This window comes from Dermochelys coriacea, chromosome 1 (genome assembly GCF_009764565.3).
Source record: "Dermochelys coriacea isolate rDerCor1 chromosome 1, rDerCor1.pri.v4, whole genome shotgun sequence".
Lineage (NCBI taxonomy): Eukaryota > Metazoa > Chordata > Testudines > Dermochelyidae > Dermochelys > Dermochelys coriacea.
This window is the reverse complement of record NC_050068.2, coordinates 192263869-192290139: the sequence shown is the minus strand read 5'-3', so window position 1 is coordinate 192290139 and position 26271 is coordinate 192263869. Positions and strand designations below refer to the sequence as shown.

Below are 26271 nucleotides of genomic sequence, written 5' to 3'. Positions count from 1 at the left end.
GAACTCCCTACTTGATACCGGAGGAGTTGAACTGGACTGCGGGTTCCAGCAGAGGGGAAGGTCTCTGGCCTGTTCCCTGATCCACTAGGTGGATCAGCAGAAACTGCGGGGATTGTTCTTCTTCCTTTTCCCCATGTTGGCCAGTGATGAGACTAACTGAGTGAACAGCAGATTTGAGCCACAAAAGTGGACAAACTGAGGGCTGCTGTGAACCTTTGAGGTGAGCAAATCTGCCAATAAGCGTAGGACCCACCAAGGCAGAGGAGAAACTTTGTCACACCTCATACAAGTACTGTAGTGCAATCTTTTTATTCTGAAAGTGCAACTTATAAATGTAGATATATTGTTACGTAACTGCACTCAAAAACCAAAATAATGTAAAACTTTAGAGCCTACAAGTCCACTCAGTCCTACTTCTTATTCGGCCCATCGCTAAGACAAGCAAGTTTGTTTACATTTACAGGAGATAATGCTGTATCTTATTTACAATGTCACCTGAAAGTGAGAACAGGCATTTGCATGGCTTTTTTTGTAAACGGGCATTGCAAGGTATTTACGTGCCAGATATGCTAAATAATTTGTATGCCCCTTCATGCTTTTGCTACCATTCCAGGGGACATGCTTCCATGACGATGATGCTCGTTAAAAAAACAAGTGTTAATTAAATTTGTGACTGAACTCCTTGGGGGAGAGTTGTATGTCTCCTGCTCTGTTTTACCTGCATTTGGCCATATATTTCATGTTACGGGAATCTCGGATGATGATCCAACACATGTTGTTCGTTTTAAGAATGCTTTCACTGCATATTTAACAAAACGCGAAGGAGGTACCAATATGAGCTTTCTAAATATAGCTACAGCACTCAACCCAAGGTTTAAGAATCTGAAGTGCCTTCCAAAATCTGACTGGGACGAGGTGTGGAGCATGCTTTCAGAAGTCTTAAAAGAGCAACACTCCAATACAGAAACGACAGAGCTGAACCGAACTGAATTCAGAACTGAATAAGTTTCATAGGAGTGGGTGGGTGACGTTCTGTGGCCTGCGCTGTGCAGGAGGTCGGACTAGATGATCAGAATGGTCCCTTCTGACCTTAGTATCTATGAATCTATGAATCTATGAACCACCAAAAAAAAAAAATTAACCTTTTGCTGGTGGCATCTGACTCAGATGATGAAAATGAACATGCATCGGTCCGCACTCCTATGGATGGTTACCAAGCAGAACCCGTCATTGGCATGGACGCATGTCCTCTGGAATGGTGGCTTAAGCATGAAGGCATATATGAATCTTGAGCGCATCTGGCGACACCGGCTACAACAGTGCCATGCAAATAACTGTTGTCACTTTCGGGTGACATTGTAAATTAGAAGCTGGTAGCATTATCTCCTGCCAATATAAACAAACCTTTTTTCTGAGTGATTGGCTGAACAAGAAGTGGGGCTGAGTGGACTTGTAGGCTCTAAAGTTTTACACTGGTTTATTTTTGAGCAATTTTTTTTACATAATTCTACATTTGTAAGTTGCACTTTCACAATAAACAGATTGCACTACAGTACTTGTATTAAGTGAACTGAAAAATATTATTTCTTTTGTTTTTTACCGTGTAAATATTTGTAATAAAAATAATAATATAAAGTGAGCACTGTACACTTTGTATTCTGTGTGGTAATTGAAATCAATATATTTGAAAATGTAGAAAACATCCAAAAAATTTAAATAAATGGTATTCTATTATTCTTTAACAATGCGATTAATCACGATTAAATTTTTTAGTTGCTTGACAGCCCTAGTTATTACTATTTCAAGTGTACTGCTGTTATGGGAGAGGGAATGTGTGGTCAGACTGTTGCATCCATAAATTTTGTTGTGTGATTACTAAACAAAACTTTCCTGGGCAAAGATGTTATAGGAAGGAAAATAACCCAGCATGATTGTTTTAAAAAAGGAGAATCAATGGTAGAAAAAGGATGGGGTGTTAGGAGTTCTGTGCTCCATTTCCAGCTGTGCCACTGTCTATGTGACCTGGATCAACTCGCTTAATGCCTCTGTCTCTTTCCTCATCGGTAAAACAGAGAGTATACTTCACTCACATGAAATGATGCAAAGCTTAGTCAATGTTTGTAAAGCTCCTTGAGCATCTCAGATGAAAAGTACCAAAGATGGGAAAATTAGTGTTAAGATTTATTCCAGTAGAAGAAATTGGAAATTTCAGACTCTTGTGTCTCAGAAGGAAGGGAACAAACTCATTTTTCCCCCTCCTTTCCAATTTTCCCTTCTGAGAGTAAATCTTGATTATACAACTAGCAGAATTTCTTTTGTAAGTACTCCATTACAATATTCCTGTTAAATTCAATGGTACTTCCAGGTATAGGGTTGCTTGCAGAATTGGGACCATGGTTTTCAGTTAGCAAATAAGTCTGTAAAAGATTATTGTGCTTTGGAAGTATTTTAACTGAATTTTTTTTAAAATAGTGCGTATTCTAGGGAATCAATAGCATAGGAACAGCAGAGCAATGCATGTTTTGTTTTAAAGAACACCACATATTGTGCTAATCATTTTCTTTATTCTTCTTGCTTTTTGCTACAATTGTAAAAGATGAGAAGCACTATGGAGTGGTGGAAGTGCTATTAAACGAAACATTGGAAATTCCATGCCTTGAGAACATGACTTCTGTAAATTTGTCCAAGTATCCTTTGAAATGGCTCATGGTAAGTATAACTACCCTCCATTACTGGTTAAAAAATAAGGAAAAAACATAGCAAATAGAAATGTTATACTTTGCACAGGGGACTGCAAACAGTAAAGGTTGGTTAGACAAAAAGTATAGGTAATTTCAGTACCTGAGAAAACATCAGACTGTGACAATAGGGAGGAAAAGCTAGAAATACAGTGTCTCCACAGTTGACAAGCGGCATACGTATCACCGGAAACAATGTGTTTGAAAACAAAGAAAAGACATTGCTATGGTGGTTTAATTTTTCACAGAATAATTCAAACCAAAAAGAGTGTTGGAAAGGGTAAATTGAATGACGAAATTAAAAACAAACAAAAAATCCTCTGCATCATTTTTTTTTAAAGTTGTTAAATTCTTAATTTGTTTGAGCACTACCAAATGTTCATCATCATTCAGGGTTATCTGAACTGCTTCTGGTTGTTTGATAAGTAATGTGTCTGGTGATTTCAGAAATAGAATGTGAGACTACATATGGGTATTTTTGCTGGCTGCTAACTTTCAATTTAAAAATGGGGAGAAAAAACAGCTCTCCAACTGAGTTGCTTAAGCATGTGAAACCACATACAAAACAAATTTAGGTTTCAGAGTAGCAGCCATGTTAGTCTGTATTCGCAAAAAGAAAAGGAGTACTTGTGGCACCTTAGAGACTAACAAATTTATTTGAGCATAAGCTTTCGTGAGCTACAGCTCACTTCATCGGATGCATTTGGTGGAAAATACAGAGGGGAGATTTATATACACGCACAGAGAACATTAAACAATGGGTTTTATCATATACAATGTAAGGAGAGTGATCACTTAAGATGAGCCATCACCAGCAGCGGGTGGGGGGGGGAAGGAGGAAAACCTTTCATGGTGACAAGCAAGGTAGGCTATTTCCAGTAGTTAACAAGAACATCTGAGGAACATTGGGGGGTGGGGTGGGGGGAGAAATAACATGGGGAAATAGTTTTACTTTGTGTAATGATTCATCCATTTCCAGTCTCTATTCAAGCCTAAGTTAATTGTATCCAGTTTGCAAATTAATTCCAATTCAGCAGTCTCTCGTTGGAGTCTGTTTTTGAAGTTTTTTTGTTGAAGGATAGCCACTCTTAGGTCTGTAATCGAGTGACCAGAGAGATTGAAGTGTTCTCCAACTGGTTTTTGAATGTTATAATTCTTGACGTCTGATTTGTGTCCATTTATTCTTTTACGTAGAGACTGTCCAGTTTGACCAATGTACATGGCAGAGGGGCATTGTTGGCACATGATGGCATGTATCACATTGGTAGATGCGCAGGTGAACGAGCCTCTGATAGTGTGGCTGATGTGATTATGCCCTATGATGGTGTCCCCTGAAAAAATATGTGAACAGAGTTGGCAACGGGCTTTGTTGCAAGGATAGGTTCCTGGGTTAGTGGTTCTGTTGTGTGGTGTGTGGTTGCTGGTGAGTATTTGCTTCAGATTGGGGGGCTGTCTGTAAGCAAGGACTGGCTTGTCTCCCAAGATCTGTGAGAGTGATGGGTCGTCCTTCAGGATAGCTTGTAGATCCCTGATGATGCGTTGGAGAGGTTTTAGTTGGGGGCCGAAGGTGATGGCTAGTGGCATTCTGTTATTTTCTTTGTTGGGCCTGTCCTGTAGTAGGTGACTTCTGGGTACTCTTCTGGCTCTGTCAATCTGTTTCTTCACTTCAGCAGGTGGGTATTGTAGTTGTAAGAATGCATGATAGAGAACTTGTAGGTGTTTGTCTCTGTCTGATGGGTTGGAGCAAATGCGGTTATATCATAGAGCTTGACTGTAGACAATGGATCGTGAGGTGTGATCTGGATGAAAGCTAGAGGCATGTAGGTATGAATAGCGGTCAGTAGGTTTCCGATATAGGGTGGTGTTTATGTGACCATCGCTTATTAGCACCGTAGTATCCAGGAAGTGGATCTCTTGTGTGGACTGGTCCAGGCTGAGGTTGATGGTGGGATGGAAATTGTTGAAATCATGGTGGAATTCCTCAAGGGCTTCTTTTCCATGGGTCCAGATGTTGAAGATTTCATCAGTGTAGCACAAGTAGAGTAGGGGCATTAGGTAATGAGAGCTGAGGAAGTCAGCCATAAAAATGTTGTCATACTGTGGGGCCATGCGGGTACCCATCACAGTGCCGCTGATTTGAAGGTATACATTGTCCCCAAATGTGAAATAGTTATGGGTGAGGACAAAGTCACAAAGTTCAGCCACCAGGTTAGCCGTGACATTATCAGGGATACTGTTCCTGATGGCTTGTGGTCCATCTTTGTGTGGAATATTGGTGTAGAGGGCTTCTGCATCCATAGTGGCTAGGATGGTGTTTTTAGGAAGATCACAGATGGATCTTCTTTACTTTTACACAAAGTAAAACTATTTCCCCATGCTTATTTTTCCCCCTACTGTTACTCACACCTTCTTGTCAACTGTTGGAAATGGGCCATCCTGATTATCACTACAAAAGGGTTTTTTTTCTCCTGCTGATAAGCTCACCTTAACTGATTACTCTCGTTACAGTTGGTATGGCAATACCCATTTTTTCATGTTCTCTGTGTGTGTGTGTGTGTGTGTGTGTGTGTGTGTGTGTGTGTGTGTGTGTGTGTGTGTGTGTGTATCTATCTTCTTACTGAATTTTCCACTGCATGCATCCGATGAAGTGGGTTTAGCCCACGAAAGCTTATGCTCAAATAAATTTGTTAGTCTCTAAGGTGCCACAAGTACTCCTTTTCTTTTTATCCAATATTGTGCTTCAAATCTAGAGGGACCTGGGAATTAGACCCAACGGCAGAGAATAGCTCAATCTCAATTTGCCCATTCTGGGTGCTCTTCTGGCTCTGTCAATCTGTTTCTTCACTTCAGCAGGTGGGTATTGTAGTTGTAAGAATGCATGATAGAGATCTTGTAGGTGTTTGTCTCTGTCTGAGGGGTTGGAGCAAATGCGGTTATATCGTAGAGCTTGGCTGTAGACAATGGATCGTGTGGTATGATCTGGATGAAAGCTAGAGGCATGTAGGTAGGAATAGCGGTCAGTAGGTTTCCGATATAGGGTGGTTGTTATGTGACCATGGCGTATTAGCACCGTAGTGTCCAGGAAGTGGATCTCTTGTGTGGACTGGTCCAGGCTGAGGTTGATGGTGGGATGGAAATTGTTGAAATCATGGTGGAATTCCTCAAGGGCTTCTTTTCCCTGGGTCCAGATGATGAAGATGTCATCAATGTAGCACAAGTAGAGTAGGGGCATTAGGAGACGAGAGCTGAGGAAGCGTTGTTCTAAGTCAGCCATAAAAATGTTGTCATACTGTGGGGCCATGCGGGTACCCATCGCAGTGCTGCTGATTTGAAGGTATACATTATCCCCAAATGTGAAATAGTTATGGGTGAGGACAAAGTCACAAAGTTCAGCCACCAGGTTAGCCGTGACATTATTGGGGATGAACAAGTTATTTTTTTCATTGCAGTTACTTTTTGCAGGAATCTTTGTATTTTTTCCAACTTTGTCTTGTAATTACTTTCAGTCGTTCAGAGATGAAGATGAGCAAACTATGTCCTTGGCATTGCTTATTAATTTCTGTATCTTGTTTGTTCTTTTTGAGGTTTTTATCTGTTGGCACCTGTTACTCTTGAAAAGCTCTAATTGATAGTGTCTTTGTTAATCTGACCTTCAAATATAAGCTTAACTTTTATTTTCTCTAGTGGCTCTGTCCCCTTTGGCTATCAGTTTGGATCTCCTCTTCTTTGTACTACATTTATCCTAAACTCATAAATTTTGTAGGGAAAGTCTGCACATTGTGCTAATTTATATTTGGTGATGTTAATTCAAACTATTAATTGGAAAAATAGAACAAAAGTTCTGCATTTCAGAATGCAAATATATGGCACATGATGAGATTGTGTGCGTACAAATGCACAGAGAAAAGGAATCAATCTTAACTCTAGGTATTGCTACTAGCTCTGGCACACAGGAGTCAAAAGAAGATGATGAAGTTCAGCTTTCCAATTAGTTTGGTGCAACTAGAAATTTAAAAAAAAATCAAAAGATTAAGAGAAGTCTCTAATTTTTCTCTAGTCTTAAATGTGCTAAAGTTGCCCAACACTGTGTGGAAGGGTAGCTGTAGGTGGGAAGGACACAGTATGGTTCATGTCTAAGCCTCAGGACTACAATTCCGGAGACTTGATCATAAGCTTGTCAACCAGCTACTCTGTGTCTGTTTCCTCCATATGTAAAATGGAGCTCATGACCATTTCTGTGATGTGCTCGGAGATCCAGGAATTGAAAAGGTTATATGAAAAGTGCTAAGCTTAAATGTTGCAACCCTAGATTGATCCCTGAGGCTTTGACTCAAAGAAGGTGAGAAGGAAATGGTTGTGATGGAGGGAGGGAGGAGTTTGTGACTGGAAGAAATATCTGTCTGTGTTTTAAACAGGAGGAATATGGACGTGAAGAAACAACTCTTATCATCAAAGAGTTCTACCACCAGGATGTGAATAAGACTGATAGCCTATTGTATAAGGAAAGAATTCAGCTAGGTCCAGACAATGCACTAAAGATTTCCCCAATCAGAATGGTTGACGATGGCAAGGTGTTCTCTTGCCGTGTGATGTACCATCCTGAAAGAATCCTGACGAACATCACCAAAGTGAAAGTATTTGGTAAGCGGTTTATGACAACTCTTCCCTTTTTGCATTATAAAGACTTCTGATTCATGCTATGCAGACAGCCATTTTGTTCTTCTGAATTACTTCAGAGAATAAACCCACATTTCTTAACAAACACTTAAGGCCAAATTTCCCATAACTGGTGCCAGCACCTGCATCACTGAGGAAAGCACCTTACTGGGTATACAAATAGACAGTCAACATGCAAACAGGTGTGTAAGTAGCTCATCTGTATGTGCAAGTTTGGCAACAGTTGGGCATTCATGCACTTTCACAGTCAAGCTCATTGTGCCCTTGTTACTGAGATCATATAAAAGTATAGCCCTTATTGGCTTGTGATCAGTTCAATTATATATCACAGCTAAGATTTTAGTAAGTGACTAGTGATTTTGGGTGCGTCATTTTTTTTATGCCTAACCTGAAGCACATTAAAAGGGCCTGATTCTCAGAAAATTACTGATCCACTCACCCTCTGAAAATCAGAAACCTTTAAGTTGTCACAGACTTGGCACCCGCAAAATGAGGCATCCCATATAACTATTTTATCAAATCTTGCTCTGTTCTGTTTCAAATAGTGTAGGAAATCTGCTTTGAAACTACTGAAATACAAGTGGACAGCATTGTTTGCTGTGTCAAAGACATGGGGAGTTGTGAGAGTGATTAATCTGCTTATATTCCACTGAGTTGGAAGGTACAACTCCAGGGTTGCTAAAATTAATGGGCATCAAGTGGAGGGGCTGTCAACATATCCATTATATAACCACCTGCTCTCAGGAGTCTCAAACACATCTCACACTGGGCTGATGCTCAGAATGCAAAGATTCAGCAGGAAGCAATATTTTTTGAAAAAGGAAACTCTTTTGGGCTGTCACATGCTGAGGTGAGACACAAAAATAGAAGTTGATGGTCTGAGATTTCCTCTTGCACTTGTGTGAGTCAGAAATGGCTTTTAAGTTTAAAGAGGGACATTTGACAAACAATTAGTGTAACCTGGATAGACCCTTAAGCACTGAAAAGTATTGAAACCACTGCAATTAGAATAGCCCCTTGTTCTGCGTATGATAAGTTAGACATTAATATCCTTTGCTTGCTGTTCATGTGAACTTGTGTCGGGGTGGCTGTGCACAGAGACACGTACACCAGTATGTTAGCAGGAAATGGGAGGGGGCAGAAGCAGAGCAGATTTCAGCACAAACTAGACAAACCAAAACCTTTTGCTATGCTATGCTATGCTCTTTGAGGGCGTTGTGGTAGCCTCAGCCCAATTCCTAGCAATTGGACTGCCTTATATAGCTTCGGTCTTGGGCACTCTTCCCTCCTGGTCCCCAGTCAGCAGAAAGGTTGGAGGGGGATTCAGAAGCTGACTTGAGGTCTCTCAAATCTTAGTCACACATGTTCAGAAGGAAAATAGAGTGCAGGTCACAGGGACTGCAGCTTGCTTCTCTTTCCCCTTGTTTACATTTAATATTTTATCAGGTGAAATGACTAGTGTTCACTCTCCTTTCTCCTCCACTATGGTGCATGTGTATGTCTATATTTTTATTACCTGAGTGCAGTGTCGGTATATGTGCTGTATACGATACTATGAGACGCCCTCTGTCCGGCAGTGGTGCAGAAGGAACAGAGACTGAATACAATTATTGCTGAGACTACCCCGGTGTCAGAGTTCCTAATAGGCATCATTCATTCCTAGCATAGGAGCTGGGGAGGGGCAAGCAGGGGGAGTGCCCATAGCACACCGATTCAGCAGTCCCCAGACCTCATATGGTCACTTGGGGATGACAACTAGTCATCTCAGGTTGCATCAGGACCCTCCGCTATGGATACTGAAGTGGAGCTGGACAGAGAATGAGGGAGCTGTAGCTTTCTCCCTAACAGCCCTCCCTATCTCACTGCTGTGTCCCATTTTAACTTGGCATAGTAGAGACTATGACCCTGTGTGTAAGAGTCAGTGATAGCAATTAAGTGTTATATTGGGTCTACGTTACAGTTCAAGTAAGATATGGTATAAAAGCAAAGTCAGGGACTTGATGGATATATCTAGCCTATTGCTTAAAATCTCTATAAGCAATTATGAGGCAGAGGTTAATAGAAGACTTCTGGAACTATGTGCTTAGTGAACATGCCTTTTCTCAAACTGAGTGCGCTGAGTTAAGTTAGTGAGAACTGTTGTTTTTCAAGTCTTAACTTGCCAATGCTTGACAAGTCCAACAGCAGAAATCACTGTACTAGATACTGAATTCCTCCTGGTCCCAAAACATTTGTAAAGATCCTAGAAAGCTAAATGGATGCCAAACAATTAATAGAAGCTTAGAAGTTAGATGGAAAAAACCTTAGATCTTCCAATTCCTTTTCCCGTAGACGCAGGATTGAATAGTTGTGCACCAAACATATCATGAAATGGAGAAAATAGCATGGCCAGAAACCAACATGGACTTGGGAAAAAAATTGTCCAGCTATGATTTAAAATAAATACATACAAGAGGAGTGCGCAAAAATGGCTAATATATAATAAATTCTGGCTTAATCTTCATCCAATATTCAACATTTCTGAGGTTTGAAAAAGTGTGGCTGTTTTCTTCCCAGCCCATTGTTGTTCATTCTGCTGTGCTGCCTAGTTAAAGCTAAGGTAAGAAGCAGAATATCTGAAAGCACCAGCTTCCCAGTACAGTATCTGGAGACAATAGCGAGAACTCCTCCAAAAAACCCAACAAACCACAAATAACACCCGCAACATGTCACACACAACACAAGCAAACATCCAAACCCCTGAAACTAAAACCTGAGCCAGTCCAAGTAAAACAAGTCAGCAAAACTGAACACACATGCCAAAGATTCCAAGAGCAATGTGACGAAAGAAAGCCACAGTTATGGATGAATTGATCTGAACAGAACAGCTTTGCATTATTCTGATGTGACAGACAGATGTGGGCAGAATTCCTCGGTGAAGTAATGCCATGGTGCTATAGAGGTAACCTGGGCAAACATTTTGTGATAGACAGCAAAGGCTACACAGCTGAAATCTGGAAAGCTGTAGGCAGGAAATAGGAAGAACTGAAATTCTCAGAAGAAACCCTTTGTTACTTGAGATTTCAAGTCCAGTATTGCAGCCAAAAGAGGGCTAGAGAGTAAGGTAAGGTTGAGATAAGCATTTAATTTTGGGGGGTTTAGTCCAAATCTTTTGAGGTTCATTGTTCACTAGCCACAATCTGTCTGAAGGGTTGGTAACTAAACCAATACGTCCTTAGACATTATTAGTGACCTGAACATTCACTGGTGCCAGAATGCACCTTTTATTTTTGAATGATAGTTCAGCAACTTGTTTTAAGAAGAGAAAAAATTCATTTAGACAGGCTTAAAAATGTATGCAAGCTCATGTTAGTATAATCACCTGTACTCAAATGAAGCACATTGATGGCAAGGAAATACTCCTAGTCTTCCTCCTCCTGTGGCTATGACCATCATCATTCTGTATATAAGATGTTATGAACTAATGTCTTGGGTACATATGTCTCAGATACTAGGATAATTAAAAACAGTGAGATACGATACAGATCTTAGGATATACTAGAAGTAGCAATTACAAGTGTCAGCCTCTTCCCCTCTTCTTCAGTATTTAGTGTGTACTAACCACACATGTCATTATAAAAAGGCATATGTTGATCTTTGTATCAATTTTAGGAAAGACAATACTAAGACTCTTGTAAGAACCTAAATTATTTTGGTGATTGCTGTCAGTTTTGTTAACATGTATTTTATTTGCCTTTCAGCCAAACCGGAAATCTCCATTGCCCTCCAAAATAGTTCCAATGAGAGCATAGAGCAGGTGAGTGATTTTAAAATTGACAGAATGTTCAGGGACCACAGGAAGTCACATCAGTGATTTAAGTTCAGTATTCATGTTTGTTCATCTGAGCTACTCATGAACCAGCTTATTGGTTTGGAGCAGTGTGCTTAAACTAGACATCAAGCACAACTCTTGTCTGATCCCAGAACATTTTTGCAGGAGTAAGTATGTTGATGCTTGATTGCACCTTCATACGCATCAAGGAGGGAGTTGTTGAGGATGATCCAAAGGGGTATTACTAGCAGTTTTGGTGATAAGAAACTGAACAAGGAAAATTGAGACTATTTATCAGGAAAAACTGTCTTTATAGGGAGCTCTATTAGGCTGTGGAACAGCCTCACAGGGGAACTGGTGGAAGATCCCCAAATCATTTGAATAATTAGCTACTAATGGTTGGTTAAAACTGATTGTTGGTAGGGTAAAAATTAGATGAGGCAAAATACCAAAGTTTGATGTTTACTTTCAGGCACAATTGTGCATGGCCTCTGGGGGCGTAGGGTAAGGGGAGATGAGCATGAACAAAATCGGAGATAACAGAACCGGTAAGCTTGTGAAAAATAGACAAAATGCAAAACAAAATCCTTTGCTAGTGGGCCTCTTGGTCCAAAGAAGAATTTCAACCAGCCTGCCCGATGAAATTGTCACTGGATTGATTGAGATGAGGCTGCTGTTTTTCCCCAGCTATGAGATTTTAAGCCAAACCGTAGGTCCTTGCAACAGCTATGTTCCAATTATAGAAAACTCATAACTCAATTATTGTGTTAGCCAATCACATTTCCTTCTGTTACCTGATAGTGGAAGGAGGCAGGGAGATTGTCTTCCCGCATGGATAGATTCCTATAAAGCCAGCTGATTGTATGAACTGCAGGCACTAGCTTGCTGGGAGTAATACTGCCTAAAGACATGGAATAGCATTTTTGCCATGTCACTGAACACAACTAGGCAAAAGTGGCTGTGGAATCAGTATATTTTAAAAGGAGCTGTAAAGCTGGAATTCCACTTTGCACTCAAGTTGTTTCCAGTTATGTAACAGTCCCCCTGGGGCTTTTTTTATCAGCCAGTGCAACTTGAAACAGTCCTTTAGCTACTCTAACTTCTCTTGGGTTCCGACCAGCCCTGGCTACCCCCAAGATTAAGGTGGAGGTGTCCATGTAGAGGTGACACAATACCAACCTTTGCACAATCTATATTTGAAAAGTGCATCCTGTGTCTCAAATTGCCACACTCATTGCCTAATGGCAGCCCTATTGAGTTTCTAAGGCACACCTCTCATTTCTCCATCTATTACTACCCTACATTATCATAACCCTACAGTAATGTAGCTTGGACACATGGCTTATATTGTCAGCAGAGGGACCCAAAGCAGAGGGAATACACTCAGAATTATGGATGTTCAGAATCTTTACCCAAACCTTACAGCTCAGATCATATTTAGTATAAAATGGATCAGTCACCTGATGACCAGCTGGTGACAGCATTGTCATGAAATCTGTCTGCGTAGTTTTTGACCAGCCAAATTTTGCCTTTTGATCAGTAGACACCTGAAATAAGTTCTGTGATCTGAAGTCTGTTTTTTCTATGAAAGGTATCAGCAGATAAAAACTACATAAACCACATCCATCCTGCTTTCAGATTAGCCACATATCAGACACATAGCATAGAAATGTCATAATTTTCCCCATGACCTATTTCAGTGTTGAATTTTCAATACCACAGTCTCATTTGCACCATTCTGCTTATGTTCAAGAGGTTTTAACTCTTCTTCTCCTCATCCAAATATTGAACACCTTCCTCCTCTGTTTTAGCCCCCCAAAAGGAATAAAATCTAGTCTGGACAGCAAATTGCTACTTGCCATTAAGAAGCACTGATAAATGAGATTATAGTAAAGAAAGGACAAAGGGCTGTGGGGAGAACAGAAGGAAAAAAAACAATTACAGCATGATTTTAGAGATGACTTATGACAAGAAAAATATGTCAATCTCCATCCTTAATGTGTGGTTTGTAACCATTGTGATGCATTTGGAGTCAACTTACATGCCTTGCTTTCTTCAGAAGGGATGGACGTGTAGTGTGTGACTACCCCATAATAAAACAAACTTCTTACTTTTAAAGTAGAAGAAAGCTGAGCTTCCTTTAGCACTTCAAAATGTTAAAACAAAATTAATCTAGTGAAACACACAAGCAGCAATGGCATGATGAGGCTCCACATGCTCACTATCCATTGATATGTCTATGCTTCAAGGTGGAGGCACCCCCTCTAGAGAGAGAGGTTAGTCCAATCTTCAGGTCTACCCAGTCCTTGCCTTTTGTTTGCCACAAAACCCAATTAGGGGTAAATGTGTCATATGCTTGGGAGTAAGTATGGTCTGTCCTTTGTTATTCCACGTAGGGTGCAACACATAGGCTTATGCGTGTCTCTGTAATCTTTGGCATCCATGTGCCCAGTTCTATGGTAGCTAGTTCTATGTACTTGGCACATCCTTTGCCAAGAAGACTTTCTGAGGACCTATGAGGATATCTGAAATAAAGGAGGCTGTGCCCTAAACTTCCCTGAGAATCCAGACTATTACAAATGATGTGGGTTTTTTTTAATATGGATATCTATCTTTCTGCTAGGAACAGTACTGAGAACACCATCTCATCTCTCTCAAGCCACTAACAGAATTGGATAATGAATTTTAACCCTCCCAGCTTTCACTCAAAGATCTATATTGAGGGTGAAATGCTTGTACATTCCATTTAGCAGTCCCTTGAGCTTGATAAATCTTACCTTTTAGTGTAGAAATAGAATGAACTAGATAAGAAACATCGTCATCCTAAAAGAGAAGTAAATGGTTCTTACTAAATGAGAATGGCCAATATGTTAGTACAATTTTTTTATTATTATTTTTGTAATGAATATTAACGCAAATCATGTCAGAAATGTTTAGACGAGTAACTTGACTTATTCCTACTATCCTATAGGCTAGTCTTACCTGTACTATAAGGAAGGCATTTCCCAAGCCGAATCTCACATGGTATGCAGATGGAGAGATTCTTAAAGACCAATTTGGAGGTAATAAATGTTAATCAGAAATAATAATCTTATAAGCCAAAAGAAAAGCAATTGGTGCTGCAATTAGTGGAGGGTTGTGGGTACCCATTTCAGTGCAGAAGGAACATCCCTACTGTCAGTGAAGAACTGTGTGTGACTACCCCATAATAAAACAAACTTCTTACTTTTAAAGTAGAAGAAAGCTGAGTTTCCTTTAGCACTTCAAAATGTTAAAACAAAATTAATCTAGTGCAACACACAAGCAGCAATGGCATGGTGAGGCTTCACATGCTCACTATCCATTGATGTGTCTATGCCCCAATGTGGAGGCACCCCCTCTAGACAGAGAGGTTAGTCCAATCTTCAGGTCTACCCAGTCCTTGCCTTTTGTTTGCCACAAAACCCAATTGGGGTAAATGTGTCATATGCTTGGGAGTAAGTATGGTCTGTCCTTTGTTATTCCATGTAGGGTGCAACACATAGGCTTATGCGTGTCTCTGTAATCTTTGGCATCCGTGTGCCCAGTTCTATGGTAGCTAGTTCTAGGTACTTGGCACATCCTTTGCCAAGAAGACTTTCTGAGGACCTATCAGGATATCTGAAATGTCAGGATAGCTGACCAGCAGTGATGGCTCCCATACCGCAATTCCATTCATGGAGATGATAACTTGGAACAGTCGTATTTATCTGATTAAACCTTTGTATCAGATCTGAGTTAAGAAACCTTAAGCTGTATGAGTGTGTTTTTCAGAGCTAGCATTTCACACAGCTCTGATTTATTGGACAGGGCATAAAAGAAGGACTAATGGCTTTTCCATCTTACTTTTAGGAATATCTATTGAAGCTGAAACTCTAAAAGATGGTGAAGGTTTCTATGAATTGAGATCAATACTGAAGATACAAAGTACAAACCAGTCAGCCACTAATCAGACTTTCTGGTGTACATGTAGTTTTCCCTTCCTGGGGAATAAAACATGCAATATTTCATCTGGAGAAATAGTAATTTCTTCTGGTAAGTCATCTTTAATTATGACACATTGAAATCTAAAATATTCAGAACACAGGACACATTGAGCTTTCTGTAACTTAAAGTAACAAAACAACAAAAACAATACTAGGCTCCAGGAAATACAAGATTGTATGTATAGAAATTACATGAACATGTGTCAGGCAATACTGCGTGCACAGTTTAAAGGTAAGATCTTAACTGTGCTAAGGAGCTGTCAAATATAAACTACAACAGCTTAAAAAAAAAGTTGGCTTCCGCACATGTAGCAGAGAACTCATTCCATTTACTGTTACACCATTGCCTGCTACAGTCTTGAGCTCAGTATACACTGGCTTAGCTACAAGGCACCAGTACATTATTATTAACAAGCATTTTTCAATATGCACTCCTGGGGAAAGGCATGCATTTGCGCAGTGAAGCTGTATGGAAAGTCAAGCTTCTCAGAGTTAAGGCCAGATTATTATGTGCAGTGAGAGTAAGGGATGAAAAAGGCTCTGAAGACAGTCAAACCAATGGGTAGGAGCCCTCTCTGCGTTCCATTAACACCAGCTGGGTACCTTGTATTCCACTATTGTGGGAGTTGAATGGGGAATTGCCCTGCATTAAGTAGTTGAAAGCCTTCATGGACATGAGGTCATAGCAGCCTAAAGTGTAACTGCATTCCTGGGGATGCTGTAATGCAGGGGTTCTCAAACTGGGGGTCAGGACCTCTGAGGGGGTCGAAAGGTTATTACTTGGGGAGTCGCGAGCTGTCAGCCTCCACCCCAAGCCCAGCTTTGCCTCCAGCTTTTATAATAGTGTTAAATGTATAAAAAAGTATTTTTAATTTATAAGGAGGGGGTCACACTCAGTGGCTTGCTATGTGAAAGGGATCACCAGTACAAAAGTTTGAGAGCCACTGCTGTAATGGCTGTGGGGAATCTCTTTTCCCACTCCATAATTAAGGAAGGGATAGCACTCCACTGGCACTCAGATGCATGTGCACTCTTTCTCTGCCAACCACATTCCTCCCTAGTGCACAGACTTTGTATTTGTCACTGCAATGGGGACATGATTCATTCCTTAGTGACCATTCCTACTATGTATATCCAGTCTTAACTTTAAAATGTTAATGACTTTGCTGCTTTGCAGCCAGTGTTGGTCACATTTGGTTATGGGTGTGCTTCCCAGTGAAGAATGTTTACATGTCAATATTCAAATCTCAGCCATTTTGAATGGTTTCTGAAGAGGAAATAAGTGTGTGGAGAGATTGTCATATGTATATCTTAAAAGTAATCTTCTTTTAGCAAACACCAAATATTGATAACGTCAGCCCCACAATGAATTTGTATTGACAATTGATCAAATCAAGGATTTCCAAACTTGACTATAGGATTTACTAATACCAACATAATGCTCCTCTATGCAAAAACTTATGAGTTTTTTTTAAAAAGGAAAAGTCATAGTGGTACTGAGATAGCTGCAATGTGTAGAGGTGCTTTTATCTTGTGGCACAATACAAGTGAATTATTTTTAAGATCTTATTATAAACACAAGTTTATTGTCTTATTTAAGATCTGATTTTATTTGGCTATTCCCAGGCCCTGTATATAACAAAGTGCCATTTCCAGCTTTTACAACCACAGCTACAAAAGGTAAGATAAATTATTCTTCACTACATTTAATGTCATGTTGTTTGTTTTCCAACTGGTGCGCCCGTATACGTGCACAAGTTTCTAATGCTCTGTTTTCCTGCTGGAACAGTGGGCACCCAAACTTGCCATAGCATTTCTGAATGTACTGAACAGCATAGTTAGAATACTCTGCTTTTGTGAAATTATCAGAAGTTCAGAAAATAACAAAAGACTTAATTGTTGTGTGTAACAGGGTGCTGGCCAGGAGGTCCTGAGCCAGGCCCCTGTTAGCCCAGCTCCAATTAAGAAGTATTAATTGGGGCTGGCTGAGTATGCTACGCCTAATTGCTAGAAGAGAAGCACCTGCGGGCCTCATTAGCCGGGGGCTATATAAAGCTGTCAGGAAGGAAGTGAAGGGGGAGAAGAGAAAGGAACGGGAGGAGCTAAAGGCTGTGCATCCCTGCTGGCTGGAGAAGCTAGCTGTCCCCCGGGTTGCTGGTTTGGAGCAGACTGTAAATAGAAGGTGGTGGGAGATGACACTGAAAATAAAAAGCACTGGTGATTGCACTCAGAAGGAGTCTCTGGCTGATTTGTTGAGAGGGCAGGCAAAGGCCTCGTTACATGGTGCTACCATCATAGATGCACCATTTTGAGCTGTGATCTATCATAGCTAATTCTCACAAGCTAAGCAGAAGGGAACCTCGTCGCTCTTTGAATGGGAGGTCTTTTAAGGAACACTGAAGGTGCTTCTGGAAGTTTGGGTTGGCAGTTGAATAGGTGGCTCTCAGTATTGAACTGATGCCTGAGAAGAACATTAGGTGGCTACTCTGCTATTAACAATACCTCATTCAGATTAGACACACTACCAAGGTCCTATACACTTGTGATTTTTAAAGAGTTGATGGCATATTTCACAACAGTCTGCTTGTTAATTCAGGTGTCCTTTTTAACCAAATTCTTGCTTTCAGTCACTGTCAGTTCTGCTGATAGTTTCAGCTAGACAAATTATTCTTCATGTCCCCGAGCCTAGCTGCTGTTGAGTAGTACTGTTGGAGCAAATACTCCAGTGTGTTCCACACCAGAAATGACTACATTTCAATGATTTGTTGAGTGATCTGCATGTATGTATATATGTATGTGTCTATGTAGGTCTGTATGTATATAGAAGACTCGGTGAATATTGACCTTGGAGAAAAATGTGTCCAGTGCCCTTGTAGGCCAATGGTGTAAGAGGCAGTGAACGCTTAAATGGTCATGAAAAGTGCTGCTATTTAAGTTATTAGTCTAATCCAGGTATGGGTTATATTAAATATAAGAACATAAGAATGACCATATTAGGTCAGACCAATGTCCATCTGGCTCAATAACTTATCTTCCATCAGTGTGCAATGCTAGATTCTTCAAAGGGAATGAACAGAACCAGGCAATCATCCAGTGATACATCCCTTGTCATCCAGTCCCAGCATCTGGCAATCACAGGCTTAGTGACACCCAGAGCATGGGGCTGCTTCCTGGACATTCTGGCTAATAGCCATTAATGGACTAATCTTCCATGAACTTATTTTTTTTTTAAATCTAGTTATAGTTTTGGCCTTCACAACATCCCCTGGCAATTAGTTCCACGTGTTGACTGAGTGTTGTGTGAGGAAGTACTTCCTTTTGTTTCTTTTAAACCTGCTGCCTATTAATTTAATTGGGTAAGCCCTGTTTCTTGTGTTATGTGAAAGGGTAAATAACACGTCCTTATACCCTTTATCCACACCATTCAGGAGTTTATAGATTTCTATCATATCCCCCCCTCAATCATCTCTTTTCAAAGATGAATAGACTCTGTATTTTTAATCTCTCATTATTTGGAAGCTAAAAACAGTACCAGATGACACAAGAAGAAACTTCAATCTGCGCAGAGAAGCCTGCTGTCTCCTATTAGCTAACATATAGTGCCTTTTTCAGATACAGTGCAGTGCATTCTGCAGTATATATCAGAATTTCAGTTTCAAGGCTTTACTCCTAGTTATGCATTCTTGTAGCAGCCTGAATGATTCCCCTCCCTCCGTGGTGTTCACTAGAATTATACAAACCCTACAGAGTTCAAGTTACTGTGGGCACACGAACCTGCAGTGTTTTGTGGACGAGAGCTTTCAACAGCACAGCCCCTGCTTGAAGATTCTTGACATACAGAAAAAGAACCCTCATCATCTTCCCCTTGGCAGCAGTTGGTCCTCCCCTCCTGTTTCAAGGACATCATGCTTACCTTGGACATATCCAGAGAATGTTGGTGGCCTACTCCTCTCCCACTGGGCTTCTCCTTGAGCTGGATGTGGCCTGCCCCTCCAAGAGTGCATGGAAGACTCCAATGCGGGAGTGGCCTTCTGGTGTCCCCAGAATACACAGGGGAAAGGAGAAGGGACTTGTTCTGGCTGTAGAACCTGGTCAATAGCATCAACCCAGCTGTAGAACACATACTTAAACCTGGCCTAAGGTTTGCAAAACAAGTGATGATGTCAGAGGGTTTGAATATCTGTAGCAATGTTGCACACAACCCTTAGGTTGACAACATTTGTTTACTTGTTAGTAATCACCCATAATCATGCTAACCCATGCTGTTAGAACAACATGAAGAGAAGAATGGCATTCAGCTTTTCCTTGCTTATGTGTCTCTGTGCCTCCTGATCATATTGATTTTTCTGACAATCAGTGTGAGGTTTTGTAAATTGCCTTGTGCCTTTGGAAGCCTTAGTGGCTCTATTTTCAGGAACATAATAAATAACATTGCTATACTGAAAATGCTATTTAAAAATCCTTGTTGGATTTGATTGCTTATAGATCCTGGAATTTCAACACTTCCATCAACAATCATGGCTACCACAGGTAAAATATTTCATCCCATTTTTCTGCTGATAGATTCTTACTAGACCTGTGCTTACGCACCAGGTTCACAATGAGGCAAGTCTGAGAATTACATTAACTGTGTGTTCAGGCTCTAGTAGTACCCGCTCACACTGAGAAATGGTGTAATCCACAGGGCTTTTTTCAGTCTGGCCCTTCCCATATTGGCTATGATCTTAACTAAGTCAGAGGAGGCATGACACAAATCTTGGAAAAATTTTCAATCACTTTTACTTGAGAGGTAAAAAAAAAAAAAATAGAATGTTGTGTTGAATACTGAATAGGATTGTTACACACATTTACTGAATTAAAAATAAAGTAAAATACTTTACAAAAATTGTATTACTACTACAGATAATTGAAACGAGTTAAAACTACTCCTGCACTCAAACATCATAACTGCACGTCTTCACTATTAATATGAGCCATATGTTCCATATTCAATATACTAATGTATGCACCAGACATGTTATAAATATGAACTTCCTACCCTCACTGCCAGGTTTCTTGATTTCACTTTCCCTTTTGGTCCAATTCTGCATCCTCTAACTCAAATGGTACAACATGACTGTTCATTGGTAAAATTAGTTTTATGTGTGATTCTTAATTGACAGGAATCCATCAATATTTGCTTAGAAGTTTCAATTGATTATGACTGCATTGTTGTAACTTCATGGATATGTAATCCACATACGTTAGCATGGACTACATATAGTGTTATACAAAGGAAAGCTTTTCTGTAGTGACCACCTATTAGGTCTAATTAATGCCACCATTCCTGGGCTAAAACAAGCTTAGAGATAATGATATAACTTTCATCTGTATCAATTATTGTGTCCTGCCTCTCCTTTTAGAAGAGTTTGGAAAACACCAGACCTGCTTGGTAATCCAAGATGTCAAGACTAGAACTGCAAAGACCTCGTTTGACTAGACTGAAAGTGGGAATAAAGAGCATACAGCATTCACCCCACACACAAACCTAGCAACCTTAGATACCTAAAAATAGTGCACTCGGCTAGCCTATTCAAAAAAGTATGTCTATTATTATCCATAGCCTCCTTCTCTGACTGTCTTGTTAATTTTCTACATTTATGTAATGCATCTGCTCTTAAAATTAAATAGACTTGGAGCAGAGTCTCTAACTGTATGTTAGCATGGGGCCTACAATATCCTTGACCTTGGTTAGTTCCTCTAGGTGCTACTATAATATTAATACTCAGCACGCCATGAACTAAATGCCTTATCACATAATATTTGTTTTACATAGGACTGCAAACTACATCTTCAACTTCCCTAGGCTTCACAAGTCCAGTAACTTCTGAATCTGTTTCCACTGCACAACGTAAGTATGATTGAGGCTCATTTTTGTCTCTGAAATGTTTTCTGTATTGCTGCAGGAATTTAAAGAAAAAAATTAAATACAGACAGACACTAAATAACTGACATCAATTTTTTGGCAAAAATATGCTTAACTTATATTTTACACCATAGGTATAATCCTGTTTCACACTGTGTTACAATCTGGTAGTTTGCAGTGTAATCGGTCCCATAAAAGATATTACATCACCGACCTTGTCTCTCTAATCTGGTAGTTGGCAATTTAAGAATAAATTGATGTCAGAAATTACGATTATGATGTAGTAGCATGTATTGTGTTTGTTTCAGAAAATATGCAGCAGTTTTAGAAAGTGAATTGAGCAAAAATACTGTGCATACATGTTTTTATATTTAAAAAGATATTTGAAAATGGGACTATGTTACGGATACCGAAAGCTCAAACCAAGTATTGCAGCACCAGAGCATACACAGAGTGCTTAGAGAAATAAAATATTTACAATGCATGACTCAACTGAGTGATTTCCTCTCTTCCGTCTGTGGCAGTCTTACTGGGTCTTGCTGACACTCAGGTTTGCATGATGAAATATGACTCAGCTGGAAGTAGAGCTGGGTAAAATTTTTCACAACTTTTTTTTGGTTTAAAAAAAAAAGCAAATTTAGCTACTCCAAAACATTTCACGAATTTGTGTTAATTTTGCCAAACTGCTTAAGTAAAAAAAGACTAAAAAAATTCAAAAGATTTCATTTCTACACTTTCAAAATGAAGCATTTTGATTTTTTGTTTGAAATTACTTTTCGTTTAAAAATTGCTTGAATTTTACTTTTAAAAAAAATGAAAAAGTTGTAAAGTTTTGTTTTGATTTTGAGCATTTTTTTATTTCAGGTTGAAAAAATGTGTTTGGTCCTAAACTATTCTCCTCCTCCCTTCTGCCCCCCCCTTTTTTTTTGGAATTGCCATTGAACCAAAAAAATCTGTTGTTCACCCAGCTCTAGTTGAAAGTGTAGGGCTGGATTTTATTCAAACTACCTTGGAGGGATTAGCTCACAACAAATGTCCCTGGTGTACACCTGACAACTCTATGACAGTCCCATGAATCAAAAGCAGACTAAGTTCTGAGCCTCTTGCATGTGGTTTGGCCCTGATGGTTTGGAATAGCAAGGTCCTTCCTAGAACCAAGTGCCTCTGTAGTAATCAAAACTCTGCCTTTTTAAGGGTTGTTTGCATTATGAGGCCCAGTTGTCTTTCTCTCCCTCTAGCAGCTTGTATGATCCAGGATTAGGCAGGCATTCTTTCTCCCCTTGCTAGCAACAGGCTGTAGACTTACTGGCACATAATATAATCATGCACAAATGAAACAACCCCAGAACGTGAAAGATAAACCACATGCTGTGAAGAATGGCAACCCCCAGGGCATGGAAAAGAGTCAGTGTAACAGATTTCAGAATAGCAGTGTAACAGGCTACTCTAATCTCATCTTTCTCCTCAGAGCAACGCCATAGTCATGGTTCACAAAATGAGAATATATTTGTATGTTACAATACAGACAGTGTGCAGTGTCAGCTGTACTGTGGGCATTGGCCTTCTGTCATCTTAGACTTCAGAGAAGGGCAGACACTACATATCTGTGATGGCACTTAGTACGTAAGGCAAAACTGATTGTTTTTCTTTCTTTTCTTTTAAATTCAGCTTCTCCTAGGAAGTTAGTCCAATAAAAGATATATTACCTTACCTTCCTTGTGTCTCAAATAAAATGAAAACCTTTTAGCTTGCTTTGCAATATGCAGATATAAATGTCTGCCACCCAAATAAAGCTTCAACTACACTACAAATATAAATAAGTCTGCCAACCTAGTTAGAACATGTTATAACTGGCACAGGACATGGGTAAAAAGCTGTGGTGTAAACAGGACTTCAGAATGTCTTATCTCCTGTAAACGGGGAACAACTGTGTTGTAACTGGTTCCCCTTACTCAATTATAGTTGCACAATAGACAGGGTCTAGGTGATCCAGTGCTCCGCATAACACTGCTCCTTCCTTTCTACTAACTCGCTCACTTTTTTCCATGCTAATGTCACCATAGGCTTTTTCAAAAGATCCCCTGGGAGGCAGCTGAATTAGTGAGCAGAGGATTTGCCCTCTAAATCCTCATTAGTACAAAAGTTGTTTGATTCAACTTCTTATTTCACAGCACTCTTAATGAAAATCCAGGAGACAGCTGGTGTAAGGGAATTGATGCAAGCAGAGAGTGCACACAAATAGATCGGAAGGCTGTGAGAGGGCAGTACTGGAGCTCTTGCAAGGGCAGCCTGTTCTATGCTTAGCTTTCATGTTAATCCCTCGAGTGAAGCACATGGAGTCGCTTGCATTTTGAGTGTTAGGTAATAGCTTTTTCTCACCTTCTCAGGCTTGCAAACGTTCTCAGATGACTTACTGCCATTCTTGCAGAATCAGACAGGTGTCAAGAAGGATTGACATTTTTAGCAAGTCTGAAATAAGCCGTCTGTGAGGATTGCTTGCTATCTGCCAGAGTGTAAATGCCTGATAAATAGCTGGTTCAGCTCTAGCCAATTCAGCATTTTACTTGATTCCTTTTGAACTGTTAAATGGTGAATTGGAATTGGCTTTCATGAGGGTCCTGATGGGCACTACCTCAAAACATCATCTTGCTAGAGCTGGATAAAACATGGGTTTGTTTCATAGGTGTTTATACAGAGAACCCTTTTCCATAGTTTTGATTCACATATGTTTGGCTTCAGGTTTGAACAAACCCCAAAATTCAGTTAAAACGTCTAAGTTTCAACTGCCTTCCCATTGAAATAATAAATCAGTTCAGATATTCTCAAAACTCAGACTAGGTTCCTTAGAAATGTTTACAAACCTGAATCATCTTTTCATTAAACTCATGCTGTGTTTCTACTTGATGACAAAACCCCAAAACTTGCTTAGTTTTTTTGTAAAGAAAGTCCCATCCAGTTCTTTATCATCATGCTTGTCTGTGAATTAACCAAAACTGTTGATATTAGATGAAACAGAAATTAATCATTATCCAGTGAGGAGACCATGAGGAGAGTCTGAGGAATGGTAAGTACAACAATGTTTTCTAGCACAACTTTTGCAAACTGTTGGTTTGTTTTCCAACAGGCCAGTTTGATTTTACCACAGACGTGCAAGGCTACACCAACACCACAGCCTCCAGTGAGAGTGAAACAAGACAGCGTAAGTAGATGACACCTATTTCTCTGGTTATATTTTTCTTTGTAAGATTTGATTAAATAAAGGATTATGGATAAAGGAGGCTGGAAACTGAATGCTTAGAGAACCAGTGCAAAATTACCCAACAACAGACTGGATTTCTACATAGAGTTCTTCCGCCGACATTCATGGGCTGAAATTGTGGAAAAGCAGCATCATTTGCCCCATGCAGAACACAATGCCATCCACAGCCTCAGAAACAACTCTGACATCATAATTAAACCTGGAAATCCTGGACGCCCCATCATCTCAGGCATTGGCACCCAGACAACAGGATTCTCTGGCTATGTAGACTCCCTCCTCAGGCCCTACACTACCAGCACTCCCAGCTATCTTTGAGACACCACTAACATCCTGAGGAAACTACAATCCATCAGTGATCTTCCAGAAAACACCATCCTGGCCACTATGCATGTAGAAGCCCTCTACACCAACATTCGCCACAAAGATGGACCACAAGCAATCAGTAACAGCACCCCAATAATGTCACAGCAAACCTGGTGGCTAAACTTTGTGACTTTGTCCTCACCCACAACTATTTCACATTTGGGGACAATGTATACCTTCAAATCAGCGGCACTGCGATGGGTACCTGCATGGCCCCACAGTATGCCAACATTTTTATGGCTGACTTAGAACAACGCTTCCTCAGCTCTTGTCCCCTAACGCCCCTACTCTACTTGCGCTACATTGGTGACATCTTTATCATCTGGACCCATGGAAAAGAAGCCCTTGAGGAATTCCACCATGATTTCAACAATTTCCATCCCACCATCAACCTCAGCCTGGACTAGTCCACACAAAAGATCCACTTCCTAGACACTATGGTGCTGATAAGTGATGGTCACATAAACACCACGCTATACCAGAAACCTACTGACCGCTATCCTTACCTACATGCCTCCAGCTTTCATCCAGACCACACTACACAATCCATTGTCTACAGCCAAGCTCTAAGATATAACCGCATTTGTTCCAACACCTCAGACAGAGGCAAACACCTACAAGAGCTCTATCAAACATTCTTACAACTACAATACCCACCTGCTAAAGTGAAGAAATAGATTGACAGAGCCAGAAGAGTACCCAGAAGTCACCTACTACAGGACAGGCCCAACAAAGAAAATAATAGAAGGCCACTAGCCATCACCTTCAGCCCCCAACTAAAACCTATCCAGCGCATCATCAAGGAACTACAACCTATCCTGAAGGACAATCCCTCACTCACACACACATCTTAGGAGACAGGCCAGTCCTTGCTTACAGACAGCCCCCTAACCTGAAGCAAATACTCACCAGCAACCACACACCACACACCAAAAACACTAACCCAGGAACCTATCCTTGCAATAAAGCCTGTTGCCAACTCTGTCCATATATCTATTCAGGGGACACCATCATAGGACCTAATCGCATCAACCATACTATCAGAGGCTTGTTCACCTGCACATCTACCAATGTGATATATTCCATCATGTGCCAGCAATGCTCCTCTGCCATGTACGTTGGCCAAACTTTTATTCTAAATAAAAGAATAAATGGACACAAATCAGATGTCAAGAATTACAACATTCAAAAACCAGTCGGAGAACACTTGAATCTCCCTGGTCACTCAATTACAGACCTAAAAGTCGCAATACTACAACAAATAAACTTCAAAAACAGACTCCAATGAGAAACTGCTGAATTGGAATAAATTTGAAAACTGTACACCATTAAATTAGGCTTGAATAAAGACTGGAAGTGGATGGGTCATTACACAAAGTAACAGGTTTCAGAGTAGCAGCCGTGTTAGTCTGTATTCGCAAAAAAGAAAAGGAGTACTTGTGGCACATTAGAGACGAACAAATTTATTTGAGCATAAGCTTTCATGAGCTACAGCTCACTTCATCGGATGCATA

At 40.2% G+C, this 26271-nt stretch overlaps 1 protein-coding gene and 1 long non-coding RNA gene across 4 annotated transcripts in view; one reads left to right on the top strand and one right to left on the bottom strand.

Annotated features, from left to right (window-relative positions):
- Positions 1-26271, bottom strand: part of LOC119849275 — a 133265-nt gene that overhangs the window by 70245 nt on the left and 36749 nt on the right. The window contains exon 2 of one of the 2 annotated variants that reach the window (XR_005290436.2): positions 14004-14049. The exons of the other annotated variant lie outside the window; for it this stretch is intronic. This is a non-coding gene — a long non-coding RNA (uncharacterized LOC119849275). The remainder of the gene's footprint in view (positions 1-14003; positions 14050-26271) is intronic. 2 annotated transcript variants of the gene reach the window in all.
- Positions 1-26271, top strand: part of CD96 (CD96 molecule) — a 49587-nt gene that overhangs the window by 8982 nt on the left and 14334 nt on the right. For both annotated transcript variants that reach the window (XM_043510519.1, XM_043510514.1), the window contains exons 3-11: positions 2597-2709; positions 7154-7379; positions 11156-11211; positions 14198-14288; positions 15097-15279; positions 16857-16910; positions 19716-19760; positions 21046-21120; positions 24260-24335. In XM_043510519.1, the coding sequence (XP_043366454.1) occupies positions 2597-2709; positions 7154-7379; positions 11156-11211; positions 14198-14288; positions 15097-15279; positions 16857-16910; positions 19716-19760; positions 21046-21120; positions 24260-24335 (919 nt within the window). The remainder of the gene's footprint in view (positions 1-2596; positions 2710-7153; positions 7380-11155; positions 11212-14197; positions 14289-15096; positions 15280-16856; positions 16911-19715; positions 19761-21045; positions 21121-24259; positions 24336-26271) is intronic.